Genomic DNA, 12,565 nt, shown 5'->3' with positions numbered 1-12,565 from the left:
ATTGGAGTTGAAGAGAAATTTATTTACATACACAGATTTCCAAAATGCGTAGGAAATTGTTATTGTTTGTCTTGTCTTAACTTTCTAGTCTGATCATTGATGTCAGCCCTGAGTAGACAAATGGACTTGCTCTTGCTTTCAGTTTAGGACATGCTCCTGTGTAGACCCCCTTAGCTGTTTGACCTGACACAATCTTGTAGTTATTTGCAGCTGGAGTGCAATTCTCTGTGAAAATAAGGATCAATTTATTAATAATTGAGAATTCAATGTCTATACTAGACAGGTTTATCTCAATCATTCTCAACATTGCAAAGGCTGAATGCAACTTTAAGGTAGAAATCTACTGATAATTTCTGAAGAAGTTGGTCGTAAATCACACGACAATATTCATTGATTTATTATGCACAACCATGGAGCTATTTGTTTATGGTAGATTGAAATGACATTGTTTTGTGTGTTGCATTTGAGTTTTTTTCAAAAATCAATTCAAAAACAATTCCATAGTTAAAGAAAGGTTGCATTTTTTGCCAATTTCTAAAAATATAGCATAATATCCCTGTCATAGAAACCTATGGTAAAAGCGATGTAATAGTACCAAAATGGCAACTATCCACTGAAATACAACTAGCTTTTTCTCAACAATAAAACTAGTAACCCCAAACTTTTAAGACAATGTCCTTGGAGTACAATTTATTGCAAAATCAATAAATTATGGGTATTTTCAACCGAGTCAGCTTCTACCTTAAAGTGCACTGCTGTCTGAACTGCACTTGTGTGTAAGGAAGGCTCACTAAACAACAAAGTTTGCAAATTGATAGCAACCAGTTTTTGGACAAGTGAATTTTACAGGCACATTAGTAAATTCAATCAATTGTCAATATACTGTGTGGCACTTGGTCAGAGTTAACATTGTTTTGCTGCTAGTTGCGATCGTGAGCGATGTTTATTGCATTGCTAAACCAATCAGAAAACAATAGAATGTTGTAAAGACAGTGTCACTTTACAACAAGTCTTATAAATATCGGGGCACCAATTTACTTGCTCACTAATTTGACAAAGCTGATTTGACCATCGCAAACAATTTTGCATACATTTCAGTCCTGTGAAAACTCGTAAGCTTATTAAAAACTACTTTTCAAATAGATATAGATATAAGTAGACATTACTAACATTTGAAAATGACTGAATGAAGGATACTAGTAATATTCAAATTGTAGATCATCTGCTTTCAAAGTGGTTGGCGAATTAGCGAGAAAGTTAGCTAACTTGTCCCAAAACTTCTGTGACTTGGTTTGTATAGTCAACATGTTGCCACAAAAAAAGCAAAATGACAGCTTTACTAACCAGCTTCAAGTGTAGCTAGTTTGACTGTAATACTCACTGACTGCTCCTACGGTATGTCTCTTACTCATGCTGTATCTTGGTTGGTCATTTATAGGTTTAGGAAAATAAGCTGCTGGTCCAGGACTGTCTTTTTCTGCAGAAAACAATTAGGATTGTTTATTGAATGGCAAGAACTAATGAAAATTGTTTAATTGAGAGATTGACATTTTTACAAATATGGTTTGAGATTAAAAAGTAGAAACAATTAAAATTGGGAAAGAATAGTAATGTACTTGCTTTCTACTGGCTTATACATCCCTGACATCGAGAAGCTAGGTGCTTTCTTGGCATCCGGGCGATGTGGTGCAGCTATGGCGTAATGGTTAGGACCTGGCACTTCATCTGAAAACAATAACGTTCATAGAATGATTTCCTCATATTTGAAGAACTGTACATCCCAAAAGCTAAAAATGTATTCCAATGAAAGTGTATAACTTTGATATAAACTGCATTTTTTTTACCTTCTCTGTGCCATAGATGATAAAAAAGGTACAGATTTGAAACCTGTTTGTTGTCTAAACATTTCTAGTGGTTACAATACCTCAAGCAATTTTTATCCATTTGATATGATCATCTTGACTTACTTTTTGGTTTTTTGGCTCTTTTACCCATAGAAAATGCAGGTTTATCATTGACTGTGAACTTTTTTTCTTTATGATAATGACCTGGTCCTGGAGTAACCTCTTTCACTGAAACAATAAATCAGTATATAATTAACTAGCATACAATACAATAATTTTTTCCTTGTAAATTTTTTTTTTTTAACAACACAAATTAACACATAACTTGAATGACTGGTCTAATAACGAAGAAGTGGCAAAACTTTGTAAATTGCGTCATAGAATGACTGAACTACCGATTGAACAGATTTAAATAATCTATGAAACATTTGGATTTATTATCCTATTATCGATCAGTATTCAATGGTCTAATAATAAAGTTGGAACAGGTTCTTACCCTGTCTGGGATAGTGAAGTATATCTGGAAAGCATGGCTTGCAACCTTTACGGCAAGTATAAGCAGGAGCTTTCACAAGGTTTTTGTCTGTTATTTCATAGGTCACTGGGCTTGGTTTTGTCTCCTCTGAAAAAAATTATTTCACAAATCATTATTTTTACAATGTTGACAAATTATCTTGCGTTTTATGGATCATACGTAAGTAACAACTTGATTAGGATCTTCAGCATCTTGATTTAAGTACATATACAACAAAATTGACAATGTCATGTTGAGTAAGTTCCTTGCGTAAGTTTATAGTAATTGACAATGTTGGAAAAGTGGTTCTTCGTCATATGGGGTGGGATGCATGTGTTTTTGGCTCTGTGTGTGCGTCAGTCTGACATCTTCTCGTAGACCTACGTAGATCAATTTCCTTCAAAGTTAAGTACAAAGAAACATCATAATGGTCTACAAATGCACATAAGTTTGTTTTTCATTTAGTTGACCTTTGATCGACTTGTGGCCATATTCTCTTCAATTCTTTCTCAGGCATGCCTTGCCCTAATATCATTAAAACTTCTTATTGGCATAGCTTGTGGTAGTAGATTATTGTCCTGCGACATAATTCCAGGAAAAGAGGTGAGATGTCAGCAATGCCCTATACCCCAAAATGCGAAAAAGCATACTTAGTTAAAAATTGTATACCCCTTCTCAGACTATCGTTTTTCTTGACGTCTGTGATAAATTACAGTACCCATTTTTCTGCCTGAAAGAAGCTTTTAAGCAGCTTTTAATCGTTTTAATTTCAGTATTGAATGCTGAAACTGTAGACTTATTTCCAGGAACTTTTTCCCGAAAAGGAACCTTATTTCTGACACTTTGGCTTGAAAAGAATTTGTTTCTATCACTCCAGGTACGTAATGGTTAAAGCGGGAGGGTCGTCACCTGCGCACCCGCGGGAATTGAGTCTCACGCTCACTACACACGCTAAAAACGCAAAGGCTCATGGGTAGACACTTGTTTGTAAACAACAACGCGCTATGCCCATCTGACGCATGCGCAGGTGACGACTCCCCCGCTTTATTAGCTCCGCTGTCGACTTTGTCGAGCGGAGCTTATCATATGAGTGATTGTCCGTCGTCGTCCGTCGTCCGTGTCAATGTTTTACTTTTTTGACTTCTTCTTGAAAACTACAAGCCTGAATGCTTTGATACTTGGTGTATATGTACCTTGGGTAGACCTCTCTTAGGTTTGCTCATTTCATGTTGATATCTTCAATTCTCTAATTTTGGTGAATATTTTTGTAATTTTTGGTAAAAAGTGATATTTTCGACTTCTTGTTAAAAACCAAAAGTTCAATTGCTTTGATATTACATATATAGATACTACATGTTGACCTTTCTCAGATTTGTTCATTTCGTGATGATATCTTCAATTCTCTAATTTTGGTGAATATTTTTGTCATTTTTGGTAAAAAGTGATATTTTCGACTTCTTGTTAAAAACTGTAAGTCCGATTGCTTTGATACTATACATATTGTTCATTTTCTAATAATGTCTTCAGTTCTTTAATTGAAATGTGCATTGCTAACAGCGGAGCTATCTCAGCCAATAAGGCTGCTTGTCTCATAAGGCTATAAGATATCCAGTCGATGTATTATTTATTCAAGTGTTATACATACCTTTGTGTTCAAATGGTCTGTTTGTGACAATACCAGCTGTCTTCCAATGAAGGCAATCAGGTAATATATATACATTTGGACTAGGACCACTGTTTTCTGCAAATTGATGACAAAAATTATCCTGTTATTTCATATCTACTGATATGATCAGCTGTGTGTGTATATATATATATATATATATATATATATATATCACGATAGTTTGTTGATGCACATGTACTTACTTTCTTTAACTGGTTGTCTACTTCGTATGGACATAGCAACTCCTTTCCCCACAGTTGTATCAAGACTGTATGCGTTTGGTCCGGGAGTATCACTGGCATCTGTATAGAAACATAATAAGTGATTATACTATACGAACCATTCGACAGATAAAATTGTTTTTGGTTTTAGAAAGTTTAAAAATAACATTGGAATTAATGAAAAGGACAAGAAAGTCACCTCTGCTAGGCCATCCTTCAACTTGACAAAGTGCCCTCGGTAAACGTTTTGCTAACGTGTAGGCTGGGTTGCTGACTACATCGTTTCTAGTATACGCCGCTGGTCCCGGTCCAAGCGTTTCGTGTTTCGACGGATTGCTCAAACCTAGAGATTTCTTTGCTCCCCGACCCCAGTATGCAGAGTTGGGTCTATAGTTTGGTCCTGGTGTTTGAAAACCTGTGTAAAATCGAATATCATATACAAGATGTTTAGAACCGTGTGGGCATATAACGGATCCAATCAATATACGAGTTAAATAATAATAAAAAAAACACGCTTTTCTCGGATGATGGTAATTTTTTTTCTATCAAATGTTTTTTTTTTTTATAGAAATATAGTTATCTTTTGTAATTTTTCCGAAGACCCCCCCCCCCCCCACAACAATCGTTTTCTGGAATGGTCAACTCCTTGTGGTTTAGTATTAAAGCGAGAAAACTATATATAAAATATATCCTTTGACATGATTTTGACAGATTTTAAATTGACTTTGATTTAGTTTCATCATGGTTTACTTTTTATACTTGAATGCCCCAGAATCTATCTAACAGGAAACTTATAACCAGGGATATATCTACGGCTCCCTATTTTATAATCAAATTGCAATGATCAAATCTTTCCTTCATTACATGTAATAAAAACAACATCCTCTGATCTCGTGAAAAAAAAGTGGATGACAATGAGTTAAGTATCACGTGACCTACCATGTGTGTCAACGGGCTGCACCAATGCGCTCGGGTGACCGGCGTTGACCTTTCCACGGGAAGCAATGCTGCACTCGGGTGCGTGTTTACCGGTATTTGTATATTTCACTGCATAACGTGCAGGGCCAAGACTACATGTAAGATGACGGTCAGCTGCAACAAAAAAATATAATTACTAGTCACAAAAGTCAACCACTCATCGAACGAACTTTAAGTAGACATTCAGTGTTCGATTCTGTAATGTCCTATATCATTATTGATGCATGACCTTTGACATCACACGATATGTTACTATAGTGATGACTCTGTAGCATTATGGGATACCTGAACGGCATGGCCGCCATCAGTTGTCAATAAATATACGTCTATCCAAAACGGAGCTTCTCGAGTTGATTTATCAATACAGACGTTACAAATGGCGACGAGGATGGGATGGACGGAATAAGGAAGTAATCGACCCACCATTGGCAACTTGAGTGAGTACCTGTGCAACGATTCGCATCAATTATTTGATGAAGTTGGACGCTGTCAGTTTGAGTTCACATTTACCGCCAATAGACACTACGTCACTGTACGCCATTGTCCTTACCGCAACCGATCGTATCAACGCTGACAAATATGGCTATCAATCTACCGAATTTCTCTGAATTTGATCTCCGACCTCGAGAAACAACGCCCACCCGCTTTGAAAAATATATCAAGCGATTAAACAACATGTTTGCTGCAATGAATGTAACCGCTGCTGCTCAAAAGAAAGCAATGTTACTGCACTATGTTGGTGAGGAAACATGTGATGTGTTTGACACGCTGGCCGTACCGGAGCCAACGGAGGACCGTGACGCATATCAAACCGCAGTAAAGTCTTTGTCTGATTACTTTGAGCCACAGAAATGTGTCGACCACCATGTATACGTATTTAGAAAAGAAGTACAGAAACCTGATGAAAACGTCTCTGAGTTTTCTACACGTCTACAGCTACAAGCACGAAAATGCGAATTTGATGACGTCAATTTGGAAATAAAACGACAAATAATTCAAGGCACTACATCAGTACGACTGAGACGTAAGGCCATTGAGCAAAGCCTTGATTTAACGGATTTATTGAAAACTGCGAGAGCAATGGAAACAGCTGATGAACAAACTAGTGAAATTGAGAGACAACAGTCAAATGTAGTCAGTTACAAGTCTACACAATCACATGATGACAGACAGAATATGAAGCCTAAGTTCAGAGCTAACAACCGAAGTGGACAGTGTGGTTTATGTGGTGGTAAATTCCCACACAGAGGTGACTGTCCAGCGAAAGGAAAACGCTGCCATAATTGTGATAAGCTCAACCATTTCTCCAAGGTTTGTCGCAGTAAACAAAAGAACCGCTCCCGAGATAAAAGTAAGCATTATACTAGGGCAGTCAATGACCAAAGTTCATCGGACAATCCTCATCTAACCCATGACAGTGAAGTTAACGGCAATAGTGACCACACTGAGTATACATTCGGAGGTGATGTGAGAGAGTCACAGTTTGATAAACCTACATTCAATGTCACCATACTTGGCACACCGATACAAATAATGGCTGATTCAGGTGCTACAGTTAGTATTTTAAATCACAGAGACTATATGAGCATTAAACCTAGACCACGACTTTCAGTCAGTACAACGAAAGTATATCCATATATGACAGATAAACCACTAGATCTGTGTGGCAAATTCCAGGCAACTGTCAACAGTGATCATAGTTCATCGATTGAAACATTCCACGTAGCTAAGGGTTCATCTACTTCTATACTAAGCTGGAAAACATCACAGAAATTGAAATTCATCAAAACAGTCCACGCAGTCGAAAACCCGCAAGTCAACCCATCGCCCGATATCCTTGATAGTTTTCCAAATCTAACCACAGGTATGGGTGAATGCAAGTGTGAACCAGTACACATACATGTTGATGAAAACATAAAACCAGTGGCACAACCCCACCGTCGTATTCCTTTTCATGTAAGAAAACAAGTTGAAGAGAAACTAAATCAGCTTGAGAGAGATGACATCATCGAGCGTGCACAAGGTCCAACGCCCTGGGTTTCCCCAATTGTTGTAGTACCGAAACCCAACAGGCCGAACGAGATTAGAATATGCATTGATATGCGATCAGTAAATAAAGCCATCATCCGCGAACGCCATATAATCCCGACCATTGATGACGTGATATCAGATTTAAATGGCTGCACTGTTTTCAGTAAAATTGACCTCAATCAGGGCTATCACCAAGTTCCACTACATCCAGACTCGAGACACCTGACCACATTCTCAACACACATAGGACTTTATCGATATAAACGCCTCAACTTTGGGCTATCGTGTGCTGCGGAAATATTTCAAAAGATAGTCGGTGATGCAATCCGTGGTATACCTCGCGCTAGAAATATAAGTGATGACATCTACATCGGTGGCATCGATCAAGCAGAACATGACAAGCATCTAGAGCAAGTATTTAGACAACTACACAACAATCACTTCACAATCAACCTACCGAAATGTATATTTCGAGCTTCTAGCATGTTATTCTTTGGACATGTGTTCTCCGCAAAGGGTATCTCACCTGACCCAAAGAAAGTCGAAGCACTACAAAAAGTCGCTCCTCCGACCAATGTAACTGAAGTACGTAGTTTACTTAGCTCCGCTGCATTCTGTTCTCGATTCATCAAAGACTTCGCAATAATCACCAGACCGCTCCGATTGCTCACCTGTGACAACGTTAAATGGCAATGGGCTGAGAAAGAACAGTCTTCTTTTGAATCTCTTAAATCTGCTCTGACAACTAAGACAACTCTCGGATATTTTGATCCTACGAAACCTACCACAGTATTTGTTGACGGCAGTCCCATAGGACTGGGTGCTGTTCTAACCCAGAGAGATGAAACCACAGGAGAAGTCACACCGCTATACTTCGCTAGCTATCCACTAACTCCTACTGAAAGCAGATATCCGCAAATTGATCGAGAAGCCTTGTCGATATATTGGTCTATTAAACGATTCCATTTATACCTCTATGGAAAAGAGTTTAAAATCGTTACAGATCATAAACCGTTAGTATCACTATTCAACAACCCAACTTCCAAACCCACCGCGCGAATAGAACGATGGCTAATGGACTTGCAACAGTACAACTTTATAGTTGAATATCAACCAGGCACGTCAAACCCAGCAGACTATGCTTCCAGACATCCTGTCGATTCTGATTTTACCGACACATCAGAAGAGTATATCTCGTATGTGACAGAAAATGCTGTGCCGAAGGCAATCACACTGCAGGAAGTTGAGATCGCGACTTCCAATGACCCGACACTACAAGCTGTTATGTCTGCAATTAGATCAGGTAAATGGCACCAAGCTCCACCAACAGTATCACTATCTGAATTATCTCGCTATGAACAAGTGAAGGAAGAGCTTACCTGTACCGATACCATAGTACTGAAATCAAATCGCATAATAATACCCGCTGCACTGCAAGAGCGAACAGTAGACATAGCTCACGAAGCTCATCTCGGCATGGTGAAAACAAAAGGTCTCATGCGTGAGAAAGTATGGTTCCCGTATATGGACAAAATGGTAGAAACCAAAATCAAATCATGCTTACCCTGCCAGATAGTAACCCCAGTTTACACCAGAGAACCATTACAAATGTCTATCTTACCAGACAATCCATTTGACGAAGTTAGCATAGATTTTGCATACGCAGAAGGTGAAACGCTACTTCTACTCATTGACGACTATTCACGATATCCATTTGTAGAACCAATATCGTCAACTGCTGCACGTTGTGTCATACCAAAGCTCAACTACTTATTCGCGATGTTTGGCACTCCCGGAATTCTCAAATCTGATAATGGCCCACCATTCAATGGTGAGGAATTTGAGAAATTTGCTTCGATACTAGGACTGAGACATCGCAAGGTAACCCCACTTTGGCCTAGAGCCAATGGAGAAGTAGAACGATTTGTTAAAACGTTGAAGAAGTCGATCAAAGCATCAAAAACAGAAGGAAAGAATTGGAGAAAAGAAATGCAAATATTTCTACAAAACTACCGCACAACCCCTCATGCTACAACCAGTGTATCACCCGCAACTTTGTTTCTGAAACGTATCATACGCAACAAGCTCCCTCAAATAAATGATATTGATCCAGTATCAGAAATCGTACGTAAATATGATTCACTGCAAAAGCACAAAATCAAGCTTCGTGCTGACAACAAATCAAATGTGAAACCATGTAATATAGAGACAGGTGATAAGGTATTGGTAAAACGACCATACAACAAAACCAAAGGTTCCACAGTGTATGAGCCTACTCCAATGACAGTAGTGCAGAAAAAAGGCTCTATGATTACTGCTGAAAATGATGAACACACGGTCACAAGAAACTCATCATTCTATAAGAAGTTAGATAGATCATTACTTCAAAACAACTCTAGCTTTGATGATCATAACCCCTCGCTCACTGATTATGACACCACACCCGATCCGGTATATCCTCAACAATCTACAAAGTCTAGCTCCATAAATTCACCACCATTGCAAATAAATATGCCAAAGATGAGTAATCTTAACAACGGTGAAAACGTAAAAGTGAACAGTCCAAGACAAGAACACAAATTGACTAACAGCGATGATTCTACAAAACCCGCTCCTATACTTCGCAGATCGTCAAGAAAGCCAGTTCCACGCAAAATACTTGATTTGTAATCTAGTGACATTCGCTTAGTCGATTCATAACATTTAAAGTATATCTCAGACTTTTGAACTCATGAAATTCATCATGACTCTTGTTGTTTGTTATTATTCGTTACTCGATAAGATCTATACAATGTTCGATTTATTCGTTTACAAAATGATAGTTCGTATATAACAAATGTTATCAGATCAAATTTGTATTGTGAGATTTTTAGTATCCACAAGGAAGGGGATGTAATGTCCTATATCATTATTGATGCATGACCTTTGACATCACACGATATGTTACTATAGTGATGACTCTGTAGCATTATGGGATACCTGAACGGCATGGCCGCCATCAGTTGTCAATAAATATACGTCTATCCAAAACGGAGCTTCTCGAGTTGATTTATCAATACAGACGTTACAGATTCGTGACTTGAAATCAAAACAATAACACGATAAGTTGGCTGGATCATTTACCGAGAATTAATCAAGAGAAATTGAATGAGAAATTGTTTGTTTAGTTTAGTCACTGTGTCAGTTACTAAACGTAGTTACATTTTTTGTAACTATGGCAATATGTACGTATTGGATCAGCCGAAAACATGCAGACAGTATTGTACATATACATTTAGTAATATTGTTTACTTAATACCCGGTAGTCAATTATAGCCGTGGTGGGAAGGGGCGTCGCCTGACCGTGTGATCTTTACCCTTCACTCACAGTCATGAATGCAGAGCCAGCCGAGTGACAGATAGAGACTGATTTAGTTACTAGTAAATAATAATAACATTTTATATATAATAATACATGTAGTAACGATCAATCATTTTAGGATTTCCCTGGTTGCTACTTTAGAGGGCGGCGGTCGTCGTCATGTTGTGGGCATAAAATACCTCTTGTGGGACCCATATCGACCACAACGCCAGACAGAATTAAGACAATACTATAGTTTTAAGTAGAAGATGCTAATTACATAGCATGTGGTAAACTTGTATAACCGTAAATCTATTACATGTATATTAATTATTTTCCACCAAGCACGGATTTATTGCGACAAATTGTGGGTATTCAACTTACCGGACGAATTTACACCGATTGCGACGAATTTACCCTGCACCAACGTTGTCGATGCTACTTTATGTCGCCCGAAATCTTACACTATTGGGCTCAATACTCATAGATCCGCAGCCAGTTGAAAACAGGATCCAAAAAGACCGACGTTGAGGGCGTTTTCCGACTAAAAAATTGGCGCTGAAATCTTGCTGAAAGGGCCGAAAATCTTAAAATTGGGGGCAAAAAGACTGGCTCGACCGTTAAAATATGGGTCAAAACCGCGGCGCACACACATAGTTGAGTCGCATATACTTACGTTTTATATCATATGCATGCGTGATGCCTTTACTTTTCAGTGTCATTGACTTGTCATTCCATATCATATCGATACTAGTATCGTAATCTGATGGTGCTGGGCGATGGCCACCTGTTAACTCGGATAAAAGTAATATTAAGTCAAACGAAAACGGTACATAGGATACGACGCTATAATCTTAGTTGCCCACAACTTTTCTTGTATAGTTCGTAATTTTGAATTTCGGAAGCTCAAATAGGATAAGTCATCTCATGTCATTCGTCATCACAGAGGGTAAATGATCTCTATAATACTGTTAACAACATCATACACCTTTGAATTACGTCACTGTCTGTGTTGATGCCATGTGACATGAATCTAGCAGGAAATAAAATAATTGCATGCAGAGCTTGTGCTTATGCTTAGAAATGTTAAAACAAATCTTTCCAAATTGCCACTCCTATGATTGTTGTTGGTTGGGTCAGTGCATTTCGACACTAAATGGATTTCTAAGCTATATTTATTTTTCCTACTAGATCTTATTAGCCAGCCATGCTTACATCGTCAAACCCCTGTGAGCGAGACTAGATATCGAAGTACATGATGGGATGTACGTGAAAGCCACATTTGTGGCGTAACCGACAGTTTTAAAACAAGAAACTTACCGTTGATGCATTTCGGTCTGCTGGCAACAGAGTACCGTGGAGCTGTGGGTGTTGTAAGATGGGTCATCGGTGTATAATCTGACGGACCGGGCAGTGAAATAGCTGTAAATAATGGACATGTAGCTGCTAAGACTGAGTGGAATTACTGTGACGACAAATTGATAAATTCTTGAAGGCAAATAAATATCATGGATGCGTATACATCATAGGCTCCCGTCCCGTCCATACCATACTGCGATTCTTTAATTTATATTAACTACATCGTGGAGGGGTGCTACTCAGTGAACATACCCTATATAGTAAGTGGTGTACAAAACTATTGTCACGGTATCATTTTACATTGTATAAATCCTGACTACTAGTGTTACCTTGTTGAGTTAGTGGCATTTCGCCTGGAGCAACGACGTATTCACCCATGGCTGTTCGTTTCTCTGTAATACAATAAGATAACGAATCAACTTTTTAGTAAGTTAATCGCGAATGGGATAACTAAGTTGTTACGCTATGTTTGAGTAGTAATAATATCAAGAAATTAATAAACAGAGCAAGGCAAGTCCCCATCATTAACTACATCAGCGTTTACTACCGTGGGTTTTACTTTCTTAATGTATTTTAGTCACACTCAAAAAAACATTGATTGAGCATTGATTC

The 12,565-nt window shown here is 38.2% G+C and overlaps 1 protein-coding gene across 1 annotated transcript; it reads right to left on the bottom strand.

Annotated features, from left to right (window-relative positions):
• Window positions 1–76: 76 nt before the first annotated feature.
• Window positions 77–11,951, bottom strand: LOC144350617 (uncharacterized). Its single transcript, XM_085497414.1, has 11 exons — window positions 11,915–11,951; window positions 11,271–11,381; window positions 5,185–5,337; window positions 4,445–4,660; window positions 4,228–4,326; window positions 4,004–4,099; window positions 2,341–2,466; window positions 1,968–2,072; window positions 1,621–1,725; window positions 1,382–1,477; window positions 77–225 (listed from the first exon to the last, which is right to left on the bottom strand). Exons 2-11 carry the CDS (start codon window positions 11,335–11,337, stop codon window positions 77–79), a joined length of 1,212 nt encoding a protein of 403 aa, XP_085353540.1. The 5' UTR covers window positions 11,338–11,381; window positions 11,915–11,951.
• Between the last annotated feature and the right edge of the window lie 614 nt (window positions 11,952–12,565).

This window comes from Saccoglossus kowalevskii, chromosome 3, assembly GCF_978046115.1.
Source record: "Saccoglossus kowalevskii chromosome 3, keSacKowa6.1, whole genome shotgun sequence".
In the NCBI taxonomy this organism is placed as follows: domain Eukaryota; kingdom Metazoa; phylum Hemichordata; class Enteropneusta; family Harrimaniidae; genus Saccoglossus; species Saccoglossus kowalevskii.
Note: the sequence above shows the minus strand (reverse complement) of the source record. Positions and strands in the feature narration are given on the sequence as shown.